Here is an 18,545-nt window from a genome sequence, read left to right as displayed (position 1 = left end):
CTTTTATTATTAAATTGTTCGATACAACCTTAATCTATGAATTTCTGGTAAATCACTGAGCTTCCCAAACAAACTCAAATCTGTATGAGAGAGAGAGAGAGAGAGAGAGAGAGAGAGAGAGAGAGAATGTAAGTGTACGTAGAAGATTCAGCTCATCTTCTGTTTGTGGTTTAGAAACAGTTACTGCATACCTCATCACACCATTTCCAACATTCAACAAACATCATGAAACACTTCATTAACCATCAAACCACGATGCATGAACGTCAAACCAAAATTAAAGGGCCTGGCTCAGCCTTCCCAGAATCCAATTCATTGTTTTTGTTTTGAAAGCATGCGACTGTTATCTGCTAGCTCTCTGTGCACAAAAACTTCTGTGCAAATTCACTGTTAGTGATCCCTTCAAAGCCCACGTCAAACTTTTTCTTCATCTACGTGTCACACGTGGAACCTCTGAAGAAAATATGCCTTATACACTTACTGGCCACTTTATTAGGTACACGCATAAATACACCTGCTGTTTTATGCAGTTCTCTAATCAGCCAATCCCGTGACAGCAGCACAATGCATAAAATCATGCAGATACAAAGCAAGAGCTTCAGGTAATGTTCACGTCAAACATCAGAATGGGAAAAATTGTGATCTCAAAGTGTGACTTTCACTGTGGCATGGGTGTTGGTGCCAGATGGACTGGTTTGAGTATTTCAGAAACTGATCATCTCCTGGGGTTTTGACAGAATGGTGCGAAAAACAAAAAACACTGAGTGAGCGACAGTTCTGTGGGTGGAAACATGGTACTGAGTAGCTCATGGTACTGTTCTAGTATAGTGAATATCAAACATTCATTGCAACATTTTGGACTGAAATTGGAGCACAGCAACAACAACAACAGATAATCACGAGTATCTTAGCAAAAAGCAAGTCAGCTAGCATAGTGATCACTCATAAATAACCTAGAAAGGCAGTAGGTAGAGTGCATAACTCCGTCACGCCACATATTATCAACATCAAAATCATATCACTTGAACGCAGGATAATACTAAAGCTGTACACCAAATTTCATCAAAATCTGTTCACTACGTTTTGAGTTACATTGGGAACAGACAAACAAACAGAGGCGAAAACATAACCTGCTCTAACAAAGATGGTGGAGGTAACAAAACTCATAGATTTAACCAAATACTGTGTTTGTATACAAACTGATCTAAAGTTAATACTGTTATAAACTAATTTAAAAGTAGTTCTTCACTATGTTCTCTACACAGTGTGTGCAGCCATTTTGATTTGACATCACAACTGGTAGTTCATAAATTTCAAGTGGAGGGGCGTTTTTAGTGTTATTTACGAAGCTATAGGTGGGGCATTACTGTACATGTTGCAACTTCACCTCGAATGCAGCATAACTTCTCTCAGGGTCATGCTACAACATTTGCATGAAACAAACACCTTGTTGATAAGAGAGGTCAGAGGAAAATGGACAGATCGGTTCAAGCTGCCAGAAAGGATATAGTAACTCATATAATCACTCTTTACAACCGCGGTGAGCAGAAAAGCATCTCAGTATGCAACAGAAGAAGACCACACTAGGTTTCACTGCTGCAGCCAAGAACAGTAATATTAGACTCAAGAACAGGTTCCTATTAAAGTGGCCAGTGAGTGTATCTTAACTTTACAACCACCAAAAACAGGATCGAAACCAGTTCTGGTCCATTACAAAGGAATAACCATACAAAAACAGAATGGATTGGTTGAAAGAATTTTTGACAAAATTTATTCAGTTTCAAGTTACAGTTTAAGATCCATGGCCTCAGATGTCGCCAGATTGTTGCCAATTTTATTTTTTATTTTTTGGAATATTGCTAGCACCAAAAAAGCCTCTGATATGTTTATTCCTAAATAAATGAATAAATAAATATGAGCTACACTTCAAATTCATAGTAACAAGTAGCCTGGGCCCGCCCATCCTAAGCGTGACGCAACACGAGGGCCTGTTGCGAGCTTAGTCTGGCCAGGCAAGCTATCTACAGCTCTTCCAAGCTCCCAAAAAAATCGGGAACCAATCAACCTTGAGCATCTCCAACGGCCCTGGGTAGAGGCGTGTTCAAGGCAGTGACGTAGTAGAACTGCGACCGGAAGCCATAGATTGTTTACAGAATCTATGCCGGAAGCGCTTCATTCACTAGAAACATTACGAACATGGAGCAAGTTCTCATTGAAAACGGAGCAAAGAGCAGCCCTGGAGGTATTTATTGAAAGGAAGGACGTTTTCGCCTTGCTCCCGACCGGCTTCGGTAAGAGTTTAATCTACCAGTTAGCCCCGTCGCGTCACATACGTCAGAGGAAAGAGTGATGTGATTGGTTTAAGCTTCGTCACAGCCTTTTCTGGCTTCGACCAGTAGCAAACTGAGGCATTTCAGGGAGGCAGGTCAACCACGGGCTCTGGGAAACGGTTGGGCTTAATATCTTGGCCAGACCAATAGCTCGTAGATCTTTGCAGTCGCGTTAGCCAGACTAAGTAACAAGCACATCGTAACACTGGCAACAGGCTAACACTGCTAATTCATAGTAAACCACACTAGCAGCATTAACTGGTTAACACTTCAAGCTCAAAGTAAACAACGCTAACAACTGTTAGTGTCTCCCAAAAGTAAACAATACTAGCAACAGGCTAACACCGCTAGCTCAACGCAAACAACATTAACAACAGGTAAACACTTCAAACTTAAAGAAATACGAGAAACAAACACAGATAGCTCGATGTAAATAACATTAACAGCAGGCTAACACTGACTGTAGCTCAAACTAAACAACACTAGCAACTGACTAACACGGACAGCTCAAAATAAACAAGACTAGCAATTAATACGGTTAGTTTAGGATCAGCTAGTTTACTAAATACCTAGATACTTGGATAATGAGAAGATTAGACCATTCTGAGCAAAAATTTTGTTCAAATTATACCATTTATATTTATGTCTTCCATCCAGTTGAAAAATAAATCTAGCACTATCCATTTATAGATTTACAACCATGCTATCTTAAATAATGAGAGCTCATTTGTGCAATCTGAGATCTCACAGAATATAAAATCTTAGTGCAAACTTTTTTTTTAAAAAGTGCACAGACACTGGACATAATTTTATGTATCTAACAAGAATGTTAAATTTTCCCTTCGAACATAGAAACAGACTACTGCTAAATTTAATACATGCCCTCTGGTTGTATTAACACTCCGAGCTTTCAGGCTGATTGAAGTGAGAACTGGGTAATCATTATAGGCAGATCACAGCATACGCAATGTGTGCTAACTTGCTCATTTTAAAGAAGCAATCTTCCATAGCGTGCATCTGGTTTGTCATCAGGCTTACACACGTTTTTACAAACACGTCAGGATTTGACGTGCAGTTGGCAGAGTAAGCAGTTCTGAGTTGGAAAATACTGTAGGCTAACAAGTTTCTGTTAGAAGTCAGCGGTTATACATTCCTGTCCTGTGGGGTCATCGTGATGCACAGCTTGATGATTTGCCAGCTCAAACACACCTGAATCAACTCGCCAGCTCAGAAACATATTTACAGTAGATATGCTAGAAGAGGGAAATCATCAACCTAGACACACTGTCAGAAATAGGAGTAGAGTAGGAGGTACAAGGTACATTCGACGCTAATGTACCCTCTAGGGCTCATTATTGGACCTCAAGGGAACTATGTGTACCTTTTTAGGGCCAAAAAGGTCCATATATAGTCCCGAGCAGTATATAAAGGGTACAAATAAGCACCTGAGAGGGCCCTGACCCAGTGACAAGCCACTGTACACTTAAAGGTACAATAATGTACTTTATTTTCTGAGAGAATGAACTTTATTTTCACCCACCTGGACTGGAACAAACAATCCTGTTCGTTAGCGCTGCATTCATCCCTCTGATATGTTTATTAACAAATAACAACTAACATATTAGGACTAGTCACAGAATAAAACTGCTAACTCATAGCTATTTAACACAAACCTGTAATCACTGATAATGGGGAAGCTTTCTGCAAGGAGAAAACATTTATAATTTTATGTATGTAAGGAGTCTCCAATATCAGCATTCAGTGAGTTTTCCAACATGGGAAAGTCTTTGATTTACGATTTCCACTTTCTGAAAAACGTGACAAGCTGCATTTTTAGCTTACTAACGTCAAAATAGAGAAAAAGAGCAACTGATGATGGAATGACTGTTCACTGCTGCTATAACATAGTCATAACAACAACAACAACAACAGCAACAGCAACAGCAAGTTTAATTTATATAGCACCTTTCACCAACCCAAGGACGTTTGGTCCTTTAGTCATAACAAGAACTAGCCTAACTCTTTTCACGGATGTCCAACAATATTAACCATAGCTTAATTTCTTTTTTAAAAAGTGTAACGTCGTGTATTAATAAACAAATGTAATCTGTGACACATTGCTCTGGTATATAGCGTAATGCTGGGATCAGAGCACACCAATTCAACACGATTTTGAATTTTCAGCATCGGGTGCAACTATAAACATCGGGAATGTCTCACGGGCCTTGTAATGCGACATAATGGCAATGTGGCATCTGGATCTAGGAAGCCCCGTGACAACCTGATGAAAATCAAGCATGTCAGAATTTTTGGTATTTTCTCACCAAGTTTGGTTTGACAACACCTACAACATGTTCCTTGATCGACAATTTCTTGACCCCTCTCCCAATGACACACAAGAACATGAACGATGATTGGTCAGGGTCAGACTTGTTGCGTTTCCAGTCTCCTGACCAAGACACGTCAAGAATCTATGGTTCTCTGATGGTCTAATCTGATAAGATGAGCATCATGAGAGACAAAAATATCATGTCATCTGATCCTGGCCGGCAGCGCGAGCCGGCAGCGTGAGCCACTACACCAGGAAGTGCTGTTATTGGAGTCGCCAGGTCATCGCAGGGCTGACACATAGAGACAATTCACACTCACAGTCAATTTAGAGCCACCAATTAACCTAACTTGCATGTCTTTGGACTGTGGGGGAAACCGGGGCACCCGGAAGAAACCCACATAGACATGAGGGGAACATGCAAACTCTACACAGAAAGAAAAGAAACCTTTATTTATTCGTCACATGCACACTTCAAGCACAGTGAAATTCATCCTCTGCATTTAACCCATCTGAAGCAGTGAACACACACACACTCAGAGCAGTGGGCAGCCACACCAGAGGACCCAGGGAGCAGGTACCTTGCTCAAGGGCACCTCAGCCCAAGGCTGCCCCATGTCAACCTAACTGCATGTCTTTGAATTGTGGGGGAAACCCACGCAGAAACAGGGAGAACATGCAAACTCCACACAGAAAGGCCCTTGCCGGCCACTGGGTTCGAACCTGGAACCTTCTTGCTGTGAGGCGACCGTGCTAACCACTACACCACCGTGCTGCCTCAAGACCCCTGTTGGCTGCTGGGATCTAACCCAGGACCTTCTTGCTGTGAACCGACTACACCAGGAAGTGCTCATCTCATTATCTCTAGCCGCTTTTATCCTGTTCTACAGGGTCGCAGGCAAGCTGGAGCCTATCCCAGCTGACTACGGGACAAGTCGCCAGGTCATTAGCCTGGCTAACGCGACTTCAAAGCTCTCCGAGCATTTGGTCTGGCCAAGCTATTAAGCCAAACCGTTTCCCAAAGCGCGTGGTTGACCCGCCTCCCTGAAATGCCTCAGTTTGCGACTGGTCGAAGCCAGAAAAGGCTGTGACGAAGCTTAAACCAATCACATCACTCTTTCCTCTGACGTATGTGACGCGACGGAAACTGCTTGAGTAACAGGAAGAAGATAAACACCTCCAGGGCTGCTCTTTGCTCTGTTTTCAATGAGAACTTCCCGTTGAATGCTTTCAATACAGCATCTACCGCTGTATCAAAGGCTTGCCGCTGCTCCATGTTCATAATGTGAATGAAGCGCTTCCGGCATAGATTCTGTAAACAATCTATGGCTTCCGGTCGCAGTTCTACTACGTCACTGCCTTGAACACGCCTCTACCCAGGGCCGTTGGAGATGGAGATGCTCAAAGTTGATTGGTTCCCGATTTTTCGGGAGCTTGGAAATGCCTGGCCAGACTAAGCTCGGAACAGGCCCTCGTGTTGCGTCACGCTTAGGATGGGCGGGCCCAGGCTACCAGGTCATCACAGGGCTGACACATAGACACAGACAACCATTCACACTCACGGTCAATTTAGAGTCACCAGTTAACCTAACCTGCATGTCTTTGGACTGTGGGGGAAACCGGAGCACCCGGAGGAAACCCACGCGGACAACATGCAAACTCCGCACAGAAAGGCCCTCGCCGGCCACGGGGCTCGAACCTGGACCTTCTTGCTGTGAGGCGACAGCAAGAAGCTAACCACTACACCACCGTGCCGCCCACCAGGAAGTGCTCATCTCATCATCTCTAGCCGCTTTATCCTTCTACAGGGTCGCAGGCAAGCTGGAGCCTATCCCAGCTGACTACGGGTGAAAGGCGGGGTACACCCTGGACAAGTCGCCAGGTCATCACAGGGCTGACACATAGACACAGACAACCATTCACACTCACAGTCAATTTAGAGTCACCAGTTAACCTAACCTGCATGTCTTTGGACTGTGGGGGAAACCGGAGCACCCGGAGGAAACCCACGCGGACAACATGCAAACTCCGCACAGAAAGGCCCTCGCCGGCCACGGGGCTCGAACCTGGACCTTCTTGCTGTGAGGCGACAGCAAGAAGCTAACCACTACACCACCGTGCCGCCCACCAGGAAGTGCTCATCTCATCATCTCTAGCCGCTTTATCCTTCTACAGGGTCGCAGGCAAGCTGGAGCCTATCCCAGCTGACTACGGGCGAAAGGCGGGGTACACCCTGGACAAGTCGCCAGGTCATCACAGGGCTGACACATAGACACAGACAACCATTCACACTCACAGTCAATTTAGAGTCACCAGTTAACCTAACCTGCATGTCTTTGGACTGTGGGGGAAACCGGAGCACCCGGAGGAAACCCACGCGGACACGGGGAGAACATGCAAACTCCACACAGAAGGCCCTCGCCAGCCCCGGGGCTCAAACCCAGGACCTTCTTGCTGTGAGGCAACAGCGCTAACCACTACACCACCGTGCCGCCCACCAGGAAGTGCTGTTATTGGAAAATAATCAACTTTTGGATGATCATGTCAAGCAGAATCACACACCATGTTTGATTGTTTTCCAATAACTGCATGCTCCTGAGTGTTTTATTCTTGACCATAAAGATGCATGAATGAGTTCCTTTTTGGATTCAGTAGAAGAGTCAAAGCCAGTCAGAACCCTGCAGGCCACACAAGACAAGCACGAACATTTCTGTTTTGCAGCCTGTTAAACATCTGAATTCATTCCATCATGAGATGAGATGAGATGAGATGAAAACGAGAAGCTCAGGACTTGAGCACAAGTCGAACAATACTGAAATGTGAAATGGTGAAAAAGCGGAAATAATCTTCATCACAAATCCAGTTTGAAAGCAGTCCAGTGCGCGAGGTCTGTCCCGTGTAACAGCGAGCACGCACTGCCGCGATCAGAGCCGCTCACCCTTATACTGCAGCGAGTTGGCGGTGATGATCCTCAGCGTTCCGGAGATGGTCTCTCCCGGGCTGTACACCACTTTGTTGTGGCTGAAAGTAATGTCGAAATCCTGCAGCTTGCCCATCGTGTCTCGGTGCCGCTCAGCTCGAAAGGCAAAGCGCGTGAGGTTCGGTTTGATCCGTGCGGTTGACGGTGGAGTCTCGCGTGACGTCGCACCTGCAGCGTTTCCACCTCTCTCTCTCTCCACCCCAGGGCATGACGTCATCACGGAGTACAGGGAAGCGCGTGCCGTGCAGTGTGCAGGCCTTGCTCATATACCGTGCAGCGTTATTTATTCATCTATTCTCGGTGCTTTCATTCTGCAAATGTCTTCAGATCATAATATTCTTTTTTTTTTAAATCAGAATATTAACAATGTTCATAACGGCTCACAATGGTGTATGCATCCTGCATGAGTTCTAGTTCGAGAGTAGGCTTTTTCTTTTTTTCTTTTTTCCCGTCTTTCCTTCATTTTAGCTTTTATTAAATGTTTTTGTTTTAATCGGTGAATAATATATACTCAATCTTGTGTGTACAGAATTTTAACTGGTATCATGAAATCTATGCACATTGGAAGAAACACAAGAGAAACAATAGAGTTATAAAAATGTACAAGGATTTTTTTTTTTTTTAATTAAAGTAAATCAGGGCTTTTCAAAGTGTGGGGCGCGCCTCCCCTAGGGGGCGCCAGAGTTCTTCGGGGGGGGGCAACGTGAGGAAAAATAAACCAGAATAAGTTATTATTGTGGGGCGGCACGGTGGTGTAGTGGTTAGCGCTGTCGCCTCACAGCAAGAAGGTCCTGGGTTCGAGCCCCGGGGCCGGCGAGGGCCTTTCTGTGTGGAGTTTGCATGTTCTCCCCGTGTCCGCGTGGGTTTCCTCCGGGTGCTCCGGTTTCCCCCACAGTCCAAAGACATGCAGGTTAGGTTAACTGGTGACTCTAAATTGACCGTAGGTGTGAATGTGAGTGTGAATGGTTGTCTGTGTCTATGTGTCAGCCCTGTGATGACCTGGCGACTTGTCCAGGGTGTACCCCGCCTTTCGCCCGTAGTCAGCTGGGATAGGCTCCAGCTTGCCTGCGACCCTGTAGAAGGATAAAGCGGCTAGAGATAATGAGATGAGATGAGAAGTTATTATTGCAGGGCGGCACGGTGGTGTAGTGGTTAGCGCTGTCGCCTCACAGCAAGAAGGTCTGGGTTTGAGCCCTGTGGCCGGCGAGGGCCTTTCTGTGCGGAGTTTGCATGTTCTCCCCGTGTCCGCGTGGGTTTCCTCTGGGTGCTCCGGTTTCCCCCACAGTCCAAAGACATGCAGGTTAGGTTAACTGGTGACTCTAAATTGACCGTAGGTGTGAATGTGAGTGTGAATGGTTGTGTGTCTCTCTGTGTCAGCCCTGTGATGACCTGGCAACTTGTCCAGGGTGTACCCCGCCTTTCGCCCGTAGTCAGCTGGGATAGGCTCCAGCTTGTCTGCGACCCTGTAGAACAGGATAAAGCGGCTACAGATAATGAGATGAGAAGTTATTATTGCAGGGTGGCACGGTGGTGTAGTGGTTAGCACTGTCGCCTCACAGCAAGAAGGTCCGGGTTCGAGCCCCGTGGCCGGCGAGGGCCTTTCTGTGCGGAGTTTGCATGTCCACGTGGGTTTCCTCCACAGTCCAAAGACATGCAGGTTAGGTTAACTGGTGACTCTAAATTGACCGTGAGTGTGAATGGTTGTCTGTGTCTATGTGTCAGCCCTGTGATGACCTGGTGACTTGTCCAGGGTGTACCCCGCCTTTTGCCCATAGTCAGCTGGGATAGGCTCCAGCTTGCCTGCGACCCTGTAGGAAAGGATAAAGCGGCTAGAGATAATGAGATGTAGTCACTATTGGGGACATTTAGCGAACTTCAGCTAGCCTTTGTCAGAGACAAAATGGATCGATTTTTAGTACCTAAAGCGAGTGAGGAGACAGAGTCTGGGCCAAGCAAAAAAAGAAGGAAGTACCGTATGACCACGATTATTTAAAGTTTGGATTTTCATGGACTGGATCTGAAGATGCTCCACTGCCACAGTGTGTTGTCTGCCAAGAGGTGCTAGCTAACGATGCTATGAGATGTTTAAAATGTGTAAAACAAGATGTTTGAAAAAAAGCACAGATGTTTAAAATGTGTAAAAGAAAAAAATAAAAGAAAAAAAAATGTGTACAACAACCATTTTTTTTAAATACGAATGGAACAGTAAGTATAGCAACAACAAAAATTGTAAGGGGGGGTGCTGTTGTTTATTTGCTCTCGGGGGGGCTGACTCTCCCACACTTTGAAAACCCCTGAATTAAATTATTATTAGGGCCCGAGCACCGTTCGGTGTGAAGACCCTATTGTTTTTCAAAGGATTATTATTATTATTATTATTATTATTCTGCCGTGTTTGGCCTTATTTGAGGCATTTCCCATGCACGTAAACTCATAAAATTTGGTATACACATCAGTCATTGTCACCGCTACTCAGCCACAGACTTTTGGCCCCGGGCATGGCCCAGGGACTTCATAGCGCCCCTTTTCCATTTCCCATTGAAATGAATGGGTAGAACTTTGGAATGATGATGTCATAAGGCCATTTGGAGTGAAATTACACATGGTCATTTTTAACGTACTCCTCCTAGACGGTTCATCAAATTCATGTCAAACTTGGCAGATATGATGCCAAGATATTGCTGAAGTTGAATTGCTAAGGGATTTTTGATATGTTGTAATATGTTGAAATATAACATATACTATGCCAAGATACTGCTAAATGTTGAACTTGATATCTTGTAATATGATTCTGATTCTGATACTCTTTAGCCGTTATGGGCCTGTCTGGTATAGCGCCACCAACTGGCCAAGGAAAGAATAGGGTTTTGAATATGTGTGTTTTGACACGATGAATTTTAACATGCTCTTCCTAGACGGTTCATGAGATTCATGTGAAATTTGTTATACGTGATGCCAAGATGTCGCTGATATTAAATTGTGATGGGATTTTTGATATCTTGTAATATGTTGAAATGGCCTTATGATTTTAATATCTTGCCATATAAACAGGAAACATGTCAGAAAGCCACAGTGCATTGATTGTATGGTCGGACACTTCTTACTTCAATAGATATTATGATTATTATGATAACCTCACGCCCAATGGGCCTGCCTATTATAGCGCCACCACCTGGCCAAGCAGGAAATGTGCCAGAAATTGGCAATGCCTTAACTGATTGATCTGACACTTTACAAAATATTGTGTATTATGATTGTGATGATATTCACATGTGTAATTCAGATGCCTAGCACAGCGCCACCATCTGGCCAAGCAGGAAATGGGGAAAAAAATGTTCAATTCATTGATGGATTGATCTGAAACTTTACAAAATATTGGATATCGTGAGTCTGATGATATAACATATACAATTCTGTGCACACTCATACACACACAGTCATATGCATACACACATACACTCTCTCACAAGTATGCACTCACATGCACACGCAACATCTATGAGCACACTCTCACACACACACACTCTCACTCTCGTTTGGATTATACTTTTGTTTTTTTGCCTTGGATTTTTTGCATTGTAAATAAACTGTTTTTTTCTACTCTACTTTCACCTCACTCCTTTGCACTTGAGTCATTCTCCTGGTGGCCTAGTGGGGGTTTGCTGGCTTACTAAACCAGTGACCCGGGTTTGATTCCCAGCAAAACCCTAACAAGGTTAATTAGTGACTCTAAATTGACCATAGGTGTGAATGGTTGTCTGTATCTCTGTGTTAGCCCTGAGATAACCTGACAACTTGTCCAGGGTGTACCCTGCCTCTTGCCCATAGTCAGCTGGGATAGGCTACAGCTTGCCTGCAACCCTGAACAAGATAAGTGGCTACAGATGATGGATGTTTTGAAGTTTTGTGCCTAGGGGCTAAATGAACTGAAAGTTATCTAGTTAACCCCCAGTTAATTTTTGTGAACAAAAATAATTGATGGATGATGAAAATAATAATAATCAATGAAAATATATCAATAAAAATAATTGATACAGGGCAGCATGGTGGTGTAGTGGTTAGCACTGTCGCCTCACAGCAAGAGTTCGAGCCCAGTGACTGACGGGAGCCTTTCTGTGTGGAGTTTGCATGTTCTCTCCATGTCTGCGTGGGTTTCCTCCGGGTACTCTGGTTTCCCCCACAGTCCAAAGACATGCAGGTTAGGCTAATTGGTGGCTCTAAATTGACCGTAGATATGAATGTGAGTGTGAATGGTTGTTTGTCTCTATGTATCAGCCCTGCGATGACCTGGTGACTTTTCCAGGGTATACCATAGTCAGCTGGGATAGGCTCCAGCTTGCCTACGCCCCTGCACAGGATAAGTGGTTATGGATGATGGATGGATGGATAATTGATATAGGTGTGCTGATTAACTAATCAATCAGTCCAGGCACTCCAAGACAATCTAGAACACGAGGTCTTTCATGTAATCATGAAAATGAAAGAACAGACACTGTCATGTGCCTCTAATATCCAGAACTATTCTTTAACCAATGATTGTGGGGTTGAAGTATCATTTCTTTGTCTTATTAACTGTGATTAAGGGTGTACAAACTTTTGCACATGTACATTCCCAGAGCAGGGGTTCTCAAAATTTTTTTTTTTTTTTTTTTTTTTGGGGGGGGGGTTTCAGTAAAATAATTTCATTGACCCTGTGAGCATATTTTTATTATGATTTTAATGAACATTATGAAGCTAGTGAAATATCTCATTATTTAAATGTGTACAATAATATCTTGGGTATTTATTGGAACAGAGGTTTTTCTTGCTTAACTTTCAACCAACAGACCATATTAGGTCATTAGGTCTAAGTTGGCATTATTTATAGACATAAAAAATACAGAAATAAAAAATACAGTTTCTTTGAGGTTTTTGATGAGGTTTAGATTAAATCTGTTCAATTCAAGTGACCAGTTAAACAGGCTAATATACATCTCTCTCTCTCTCTCTCTCTCTCTCTCTCTCTCTCTCTCTCTCTATATATATATATATATATATATATATATATATATATATATATATATATATAATGCCAATTTGTGATTTGTGCCATTGTATCAACATTCTCTATATATAGGATATTACACGGTGGCACAAAGATATGAAGTTTATGAAAAAATGCACAAGTTAATCAAAAGAATTTTAATTTTGAACCGATTTGCCATTTTGACAACACATGTCCAGTCAGCAAGAAAACACTGGGAGTGACATCATCAGAGTGAAATATCAGGAAATATTATACATACATGACACTTTTCGATGGAATAAAAACAAGTGTTCTATTCCGTTCTAGCGGGTTTCATTCATTTGGTTTGATAACATGCAATATTGTTAGCATATTGCTTATCCTACATGTATTACATCACTCTACCCAATGGAAAATGAGCATTGAATATAGTTTACAATATTCCATGGCGGTCAAGACAACATGACGTCGCACATCAGAGACGTAAAACTCCCGCGTTAGCGAGCGACTGTGACAATTTGTAAACAAACATGGCCGCCAGGTTTGCTTCATTAAATACGGAAGATTTTGAGAGAATTTTGAAAGAGAAAGACGCGTTGAACATCCAAAAGGAATGTGTATATAATAATAATAATAATAATAATAATAATAATAATGGCTGGTGATTTTTTTCATGGTATATCAGAAATAGTCCATTCAGCTACTTGTCTTTGACTCGTTCAATATCATGCTAGCTGAATGGAATATATCTGATATACCATGAAAAAAAGCCAGCCAATATGATTTAAATGTCACTCAGATTCATGATGTATTTTGTGTGAAAAATGTGAGTTTTTCAACATGAGAAGATAAACTTCACATCTTCAAGCCAACATGTGATTTTCTTTTTATTATATAGACACATTCACAAACAAAAAGTACCAAAATTTATCAAAACAATTCATCAATTTCCTCATGAGTGGCATACAGAGATTTATGTCACGGTTTTGCTGCCGTGCTTTGCAACATGGATCTCACTTTGGGAGCCACTGCTCATTTTTTTCTAAGAGTGTAATAATGCAATAAGTTCATTAGAAATAAAATAAAGCAAAACAAAACAGTTCTTTCTTTCTGACCTTTACCTCCACACGTACACAAGATAGCAAACACTTCACTTCACACGTCACTGTTACAGATAAATTAAATGACAACCATGATGGATTTTTAACCCTCACCCATATTTTTTTTAAACAGTCTCCAATCTGCTGGGAATTTTGACAGCGGCAGTTTGTCTCTCCAGCAGGCCTGGTTTATGTAGTCCTGTTCAGTTCGAGCCAAGGGAGCACAGAAAGGACAGCAAATGACATCTAATTCAAGTCATCCGCAGGCATTTATAATTCTGAAGGTTATAATCTCCAGCACCCTTCACCAACATCCCGTGGAAATTGGATGGAGAAAAAGGAGTGAGGTTCATCCTTAGTGGAAGCCTATTTCTGATCTGATCTGATCCAGACTGCACAATTGCACTGTTTGTTTATCCTTACTGTAATTTTGGCCTTTGCAGTACTACTGATGTGATAGAAGGTAGCAAAACACAAGAGAGCACTCCAACAGTTTTTTATTTTCTCTGGGTTTCATTGGCATGATAACAGAAGCTTATTCTGAGAACATTAAAGCAACATAATCTTGAATTGTGACATATCATGTGTTTATCGGGTTTGTATAAATGCAGTGCAAGGCATACTACAATCATGGTGTGTTGAAATATAATCAGAATTTGATTTTGTCCCAAGACCAATTTCAAATCTGAAGTCTAAATTTAGATTGACTGATATGTATACGGATGTATACCAGTGTGTAACTGGCACATCTAAAATTATTATTATTATTATTATTATTATTATTATGTTGCAAAATATAACTATGGCTGACTTGCACTAAGTCTACACGAAAAGGAAAAAAATCCCATTATATTATAGAGAGTGATAATATGTATACCTTGCTAGATTACATATTAAAATCCAAATTGTGACTGCCTTGCCTGCTTATAACCTTTAAAATCTTTTTGATATGAGATGCAAATTTAACATCAGGGAATACATTTTAAAAAATCTGACGGATCACTGGATCTCTGATTTGCACATGAAAAATACTTTAACCAGAGTGTTTGATTGTTCAAACCAGAATGTTGACAAATGCTCTACAGGGCTGTAGCTTTAAATTAATGTCAACTTACAAAACACATATATTTGTGCAATGGCTTGAACAAACTAGTTGTCAGTATAATTGAACACAAGCTGATGTTCCTTCTGTCAAAAAGAGACCAAGAGGTTTTGCCAAGGATAGACTAAAATAGGATAAGAAAGCACATCATATCCATCATCTGTAGCCGCTTATCCTGTCCTGCAGGGTCGCAGGCAAGCTGGAGCCTATCCCAGCTGGCTATGGGCGAGAGGCAGGGTACACCCTGGACAAGTTGCCAGGTCATTGCAAGGCTGACACAGAGACAAACAACCATCCACACTCACATTCACACCTACGGTCAATTTAGAGCCACCAATTAGCCTAACCTGCACTTCTTTGGACTGTGGGGGAAAACCAGAGCACCCAGAGGAAACCCACAGGGAGAACATGCAAACTCCACACAGAAAGGCCCTCATCAGCCGCCGGGCTCGAACCCAGGAGCTTCTTGCTGTGAGGCGACAGCGCTAACCACTACACCACCGTGCCGCCTTGGGACAAAGTACAAATTGTAAATAAAAATGGAATGCAATAATTTACAAATCTCAAAAACTGATATTGTATTCACAATAGAACATAGACAACATATCAAATGTCGAAAGTGAGACATTTTGAAATTTCATGCCAAATACTGGCTCATTTGAAATTTCATGACAGCAACACATCTCAAAAAAGTTGGGACAGGGGCAATAAGAGGCTGGAAAAGTTAAAGGTACAAAAAAGGAACAGCTGGAGGACCAAACTGCAACTCATTAGGTCAAGTGGGAGTGGGTCATTAACATGACTGGGTATAAAAAGAGCATCTTGGAGTGGCAGCGGCTCTCAGAAGTAAAGATGGGAAGAGGATCACCAATCCCCCTAATTCTGCACCAACAAATAGTGGAGCAATATCAGAAAGGAGTTCGACAGTGTAAAATTGCAAAGAGTTTGAACATACAGGTATCATCATCTACAGTGCATAATATCATCAAAAGATTCAGAGAATCTGGAAGAATCTCTGTGCGTAAGGGTCAAGACCAGAAAACCATACTGGGTGCCCGTGATCTTCGGGCCGTTAGACAGCACTGCATCACATACAGGCATGCTTCTGTATTGGAAATCACAAAATGCGCTCAGGAATATTTCCAGAGAACATTATCTGTAAACACAATTCACCGTGCCATCCACCATTGCCAGCTAAAACTCTATAGTTCAAAGAAGAAGCCGTATCTAAACATGATCCAGAAGCGCAGACATCTTCTCTGGGCCAAGGCTCATTTAAAATGGACTGTGGCAAAGTGGAAAACTGTTCTGTGGTCAGGCGAATCAAAATTTGAAGTTCTTTATGGAAATCAGGGACGCCGTGTCATTCAGACTAAAGAGGAGAAGGACGACCCAAGTTGCTATCAGCGCTCAGTTCAGAAGCCTGCATCTCTGATGGTATGGGGTTGCATTAGTGCATGTGGCATGGGCAGCTTACACATCTGGAAAGACACCATCAATGCTGAAAGGTATATCCAGGTTCTAGAGCAACATATGCTCCCATCCAGACGACGTCTCTTTCAGGGAAGACCTTGCATTTTCCAACATGACAATGCCAAACCACATACTGCATCAATTACAGCATCATGGCTGCGTAGAAGAAGGGTCCGGGTACTGAACTGGCCAGCCTGCAGTCCAGATCTTTCACCCATAGAAAACATTTGGCGCATCATAAAACGGAAGATACGACAAAAAAGACCTAAGACAGTTGAGCAACTAGAATCCTACATTAGACAAGAATGGGTTAAAATTCCTATCCCTAAACTTGAACAACTTGTCTCCTCAGTCCCCAGACGTTTACAGACTGTTGTAAAGAGAAAAGGGGATGTCTCACAGTGGTAAACATGGCCTTGTCCCATTGAGATGTGTTGTTCTCATGAAATTTAAAATCACCTAATTTTTCTCTTTAAATGATACATTTTCTCAGTTTAAACATTTGATATGTCATCTATGTTCTATTCTGAATAAAACATGGAATTTTGAAACTTCCACATCATTGCATTCCATTTTTATTTACAATTTGTACTTTGTCCCAACTTTTTTGGAATCAGGGTTGTACAACAGAATTACATGATGTCATGTTATGAACCCCAACCCACACTTAAATGGTGAGTTTAATAATAATAATAATAATTATTATTATTATTATTAAGAATGGGTGGCACAGTGGTTAGCGCTGTCGCCTCACAGCTAGAAGGTCCGGGTTCGAGCCCTGTGGCCGGCAAGGGCCTTTCTGTGCGGAGTTTGCATGTTCTCCCCGTGTCCGCGTGGGTTTCCTCCGGGTGCTTCGGTTTCCCCCACAGTCCAAAGACATGCAAGTTAGGTTAACTGGTGACTCTAAATTGACTATGAGTGTGAATGGTTGTCTGTGTCTATGTGTCAGCCCTGTGATGACCTGGAGACTTGTCCAGGGTGTACCGCGCCTTTTGCCCGTAGTCAGCTGGGATAGGCTCCAGCTTGCCTGCGACCCTGTAGAACAGGATAAAGCGGCTAGAGATAATGAGATGAGATGAGATTATTAAGAATATTATCAACAGTGATTGTTTTCTTGTGAGTCAAGGGTCCTCAAGATTCAGTGCTTGGATGTGCTGCCCCCTTGTGATATTTGCTGAAAAATGATATGTCGCTTGCAGTTTACAGAATAAAATCCAAATCCTTGTGACTACCGGTACCTTACCTGCCTTACACACACACACCACACACACACACACACACACACACACACACATATATATATATATATATATATATATATATATATATATATATATATATATATATATATACAGTTATTCCATGAAATTGAATCGTACATGAGCTGATAGCCGACAAGGCGTGTAGCAACGAGTTGGCTATAAGCCATTCAGGATGAGATTGAGTGGAATAACTGTTTTATTTTATCAAAATTCAGTGGATTTTGAGAAACAGAGTGTATTTATTTTAATTTTTTGAAAATTTGGTAAATAAAAACTTTATACAAAACATCCAACAAAATCATTTCCGCTTAGAATGTAAACAAACGGGCGAAATGACAGTAGCAATTTGTGAAAAAATGCTATAATAATAATTCTTGAAAAATAAAAAAGGTATGCTCCTACCATCAAATACTTTCATTCAATATTTTGTTGCTTTTTATTTTCTTATTTTTGGGGGGGTTTGTTTTCAAGTAGAGTTTTTATTTTGTCCTTGGTTGGTTCAGCAACACGCTCCGCCATTTTGTTTTTCTCTACTCACAGTATATGGGCTGATAGCCTAGTAGTAGAGTAGCCAATCAGAGCACGTGATTGCTCATATCCAGTGAATGTGGATAGAATAAATATATATAAAGTACTGTGCAAAAGTCTTAGGCATTCTATTTTTTTCATACAAATTTTGTTACAGATTTCTATTTTATGACTTCTACATTATCAAGTCAGTACAAAAACATTTTAGAATTCCAAACGTTTGTTTTCCAGCACAAAATTAAACGTTACAGGGGAAAAAAGTTTGTATCTGAGCAGCATATTCCATAAGAGAGCACATTTCAGATTAAAAAAGAAAATATAATGAAGGCTGCTGGGTTTTGGTGCAACATTAAGAAGTGATTGTGACAGTCAAAGTGTCCAGAAGAACTGTGGCTGGTTCCGTAAGATGCTCAGTAAAATCTACAGCTCATTTCCT

At 42.0% G+C, this 18,545-nt stretch overlaps 1 protein-coding gene across 1 annotated transcript in view; it reads right to left on the bottom strand.

The window, feature by feature from the left end:
- arrdc1b (arrestin domain containing 1b) overlaps positions 1-7,816 on the bottom strand; it is a 120,724-nt gene extending 112,908 nt beyond the window's left edge. Inside the window, exon 1 of the mRNA XM_060935524.1 lies at positions 7,598-7,816. Coding sequence (XP_060791507.1) covers positions 7,598-7,715 — 118 coding nt within the window. The 5' untranslated portion in view covers positions 7,716-7,816. The remainder of the gene's footprint in view (positions 1-7,597) is intronic.
- Between the last annotated feature and the right edge of the window lie 10,729 nt (positions 7,817-18,545).

This window comes from Neoarius graeffei, chromosome 12 (assembly GCF_027579695.1).
Source record: "Neoarius graeffei isolate fNeoGra1 chromosome 12, fNeoGra1.pri, whole genome shotgun sequence".
NCBI classification, from domain to species: Eukaryota; Metazoa; Chordata; class Actinopteri; order Siluriformes; family Ariidae; genus Neoarius; species Neoarius graeffei.
The sequence above is the reverse complement of the archived record's forward strand: the minus strand, read 5'-3'. Positions and strand labels throughout refer to the sequence as shown.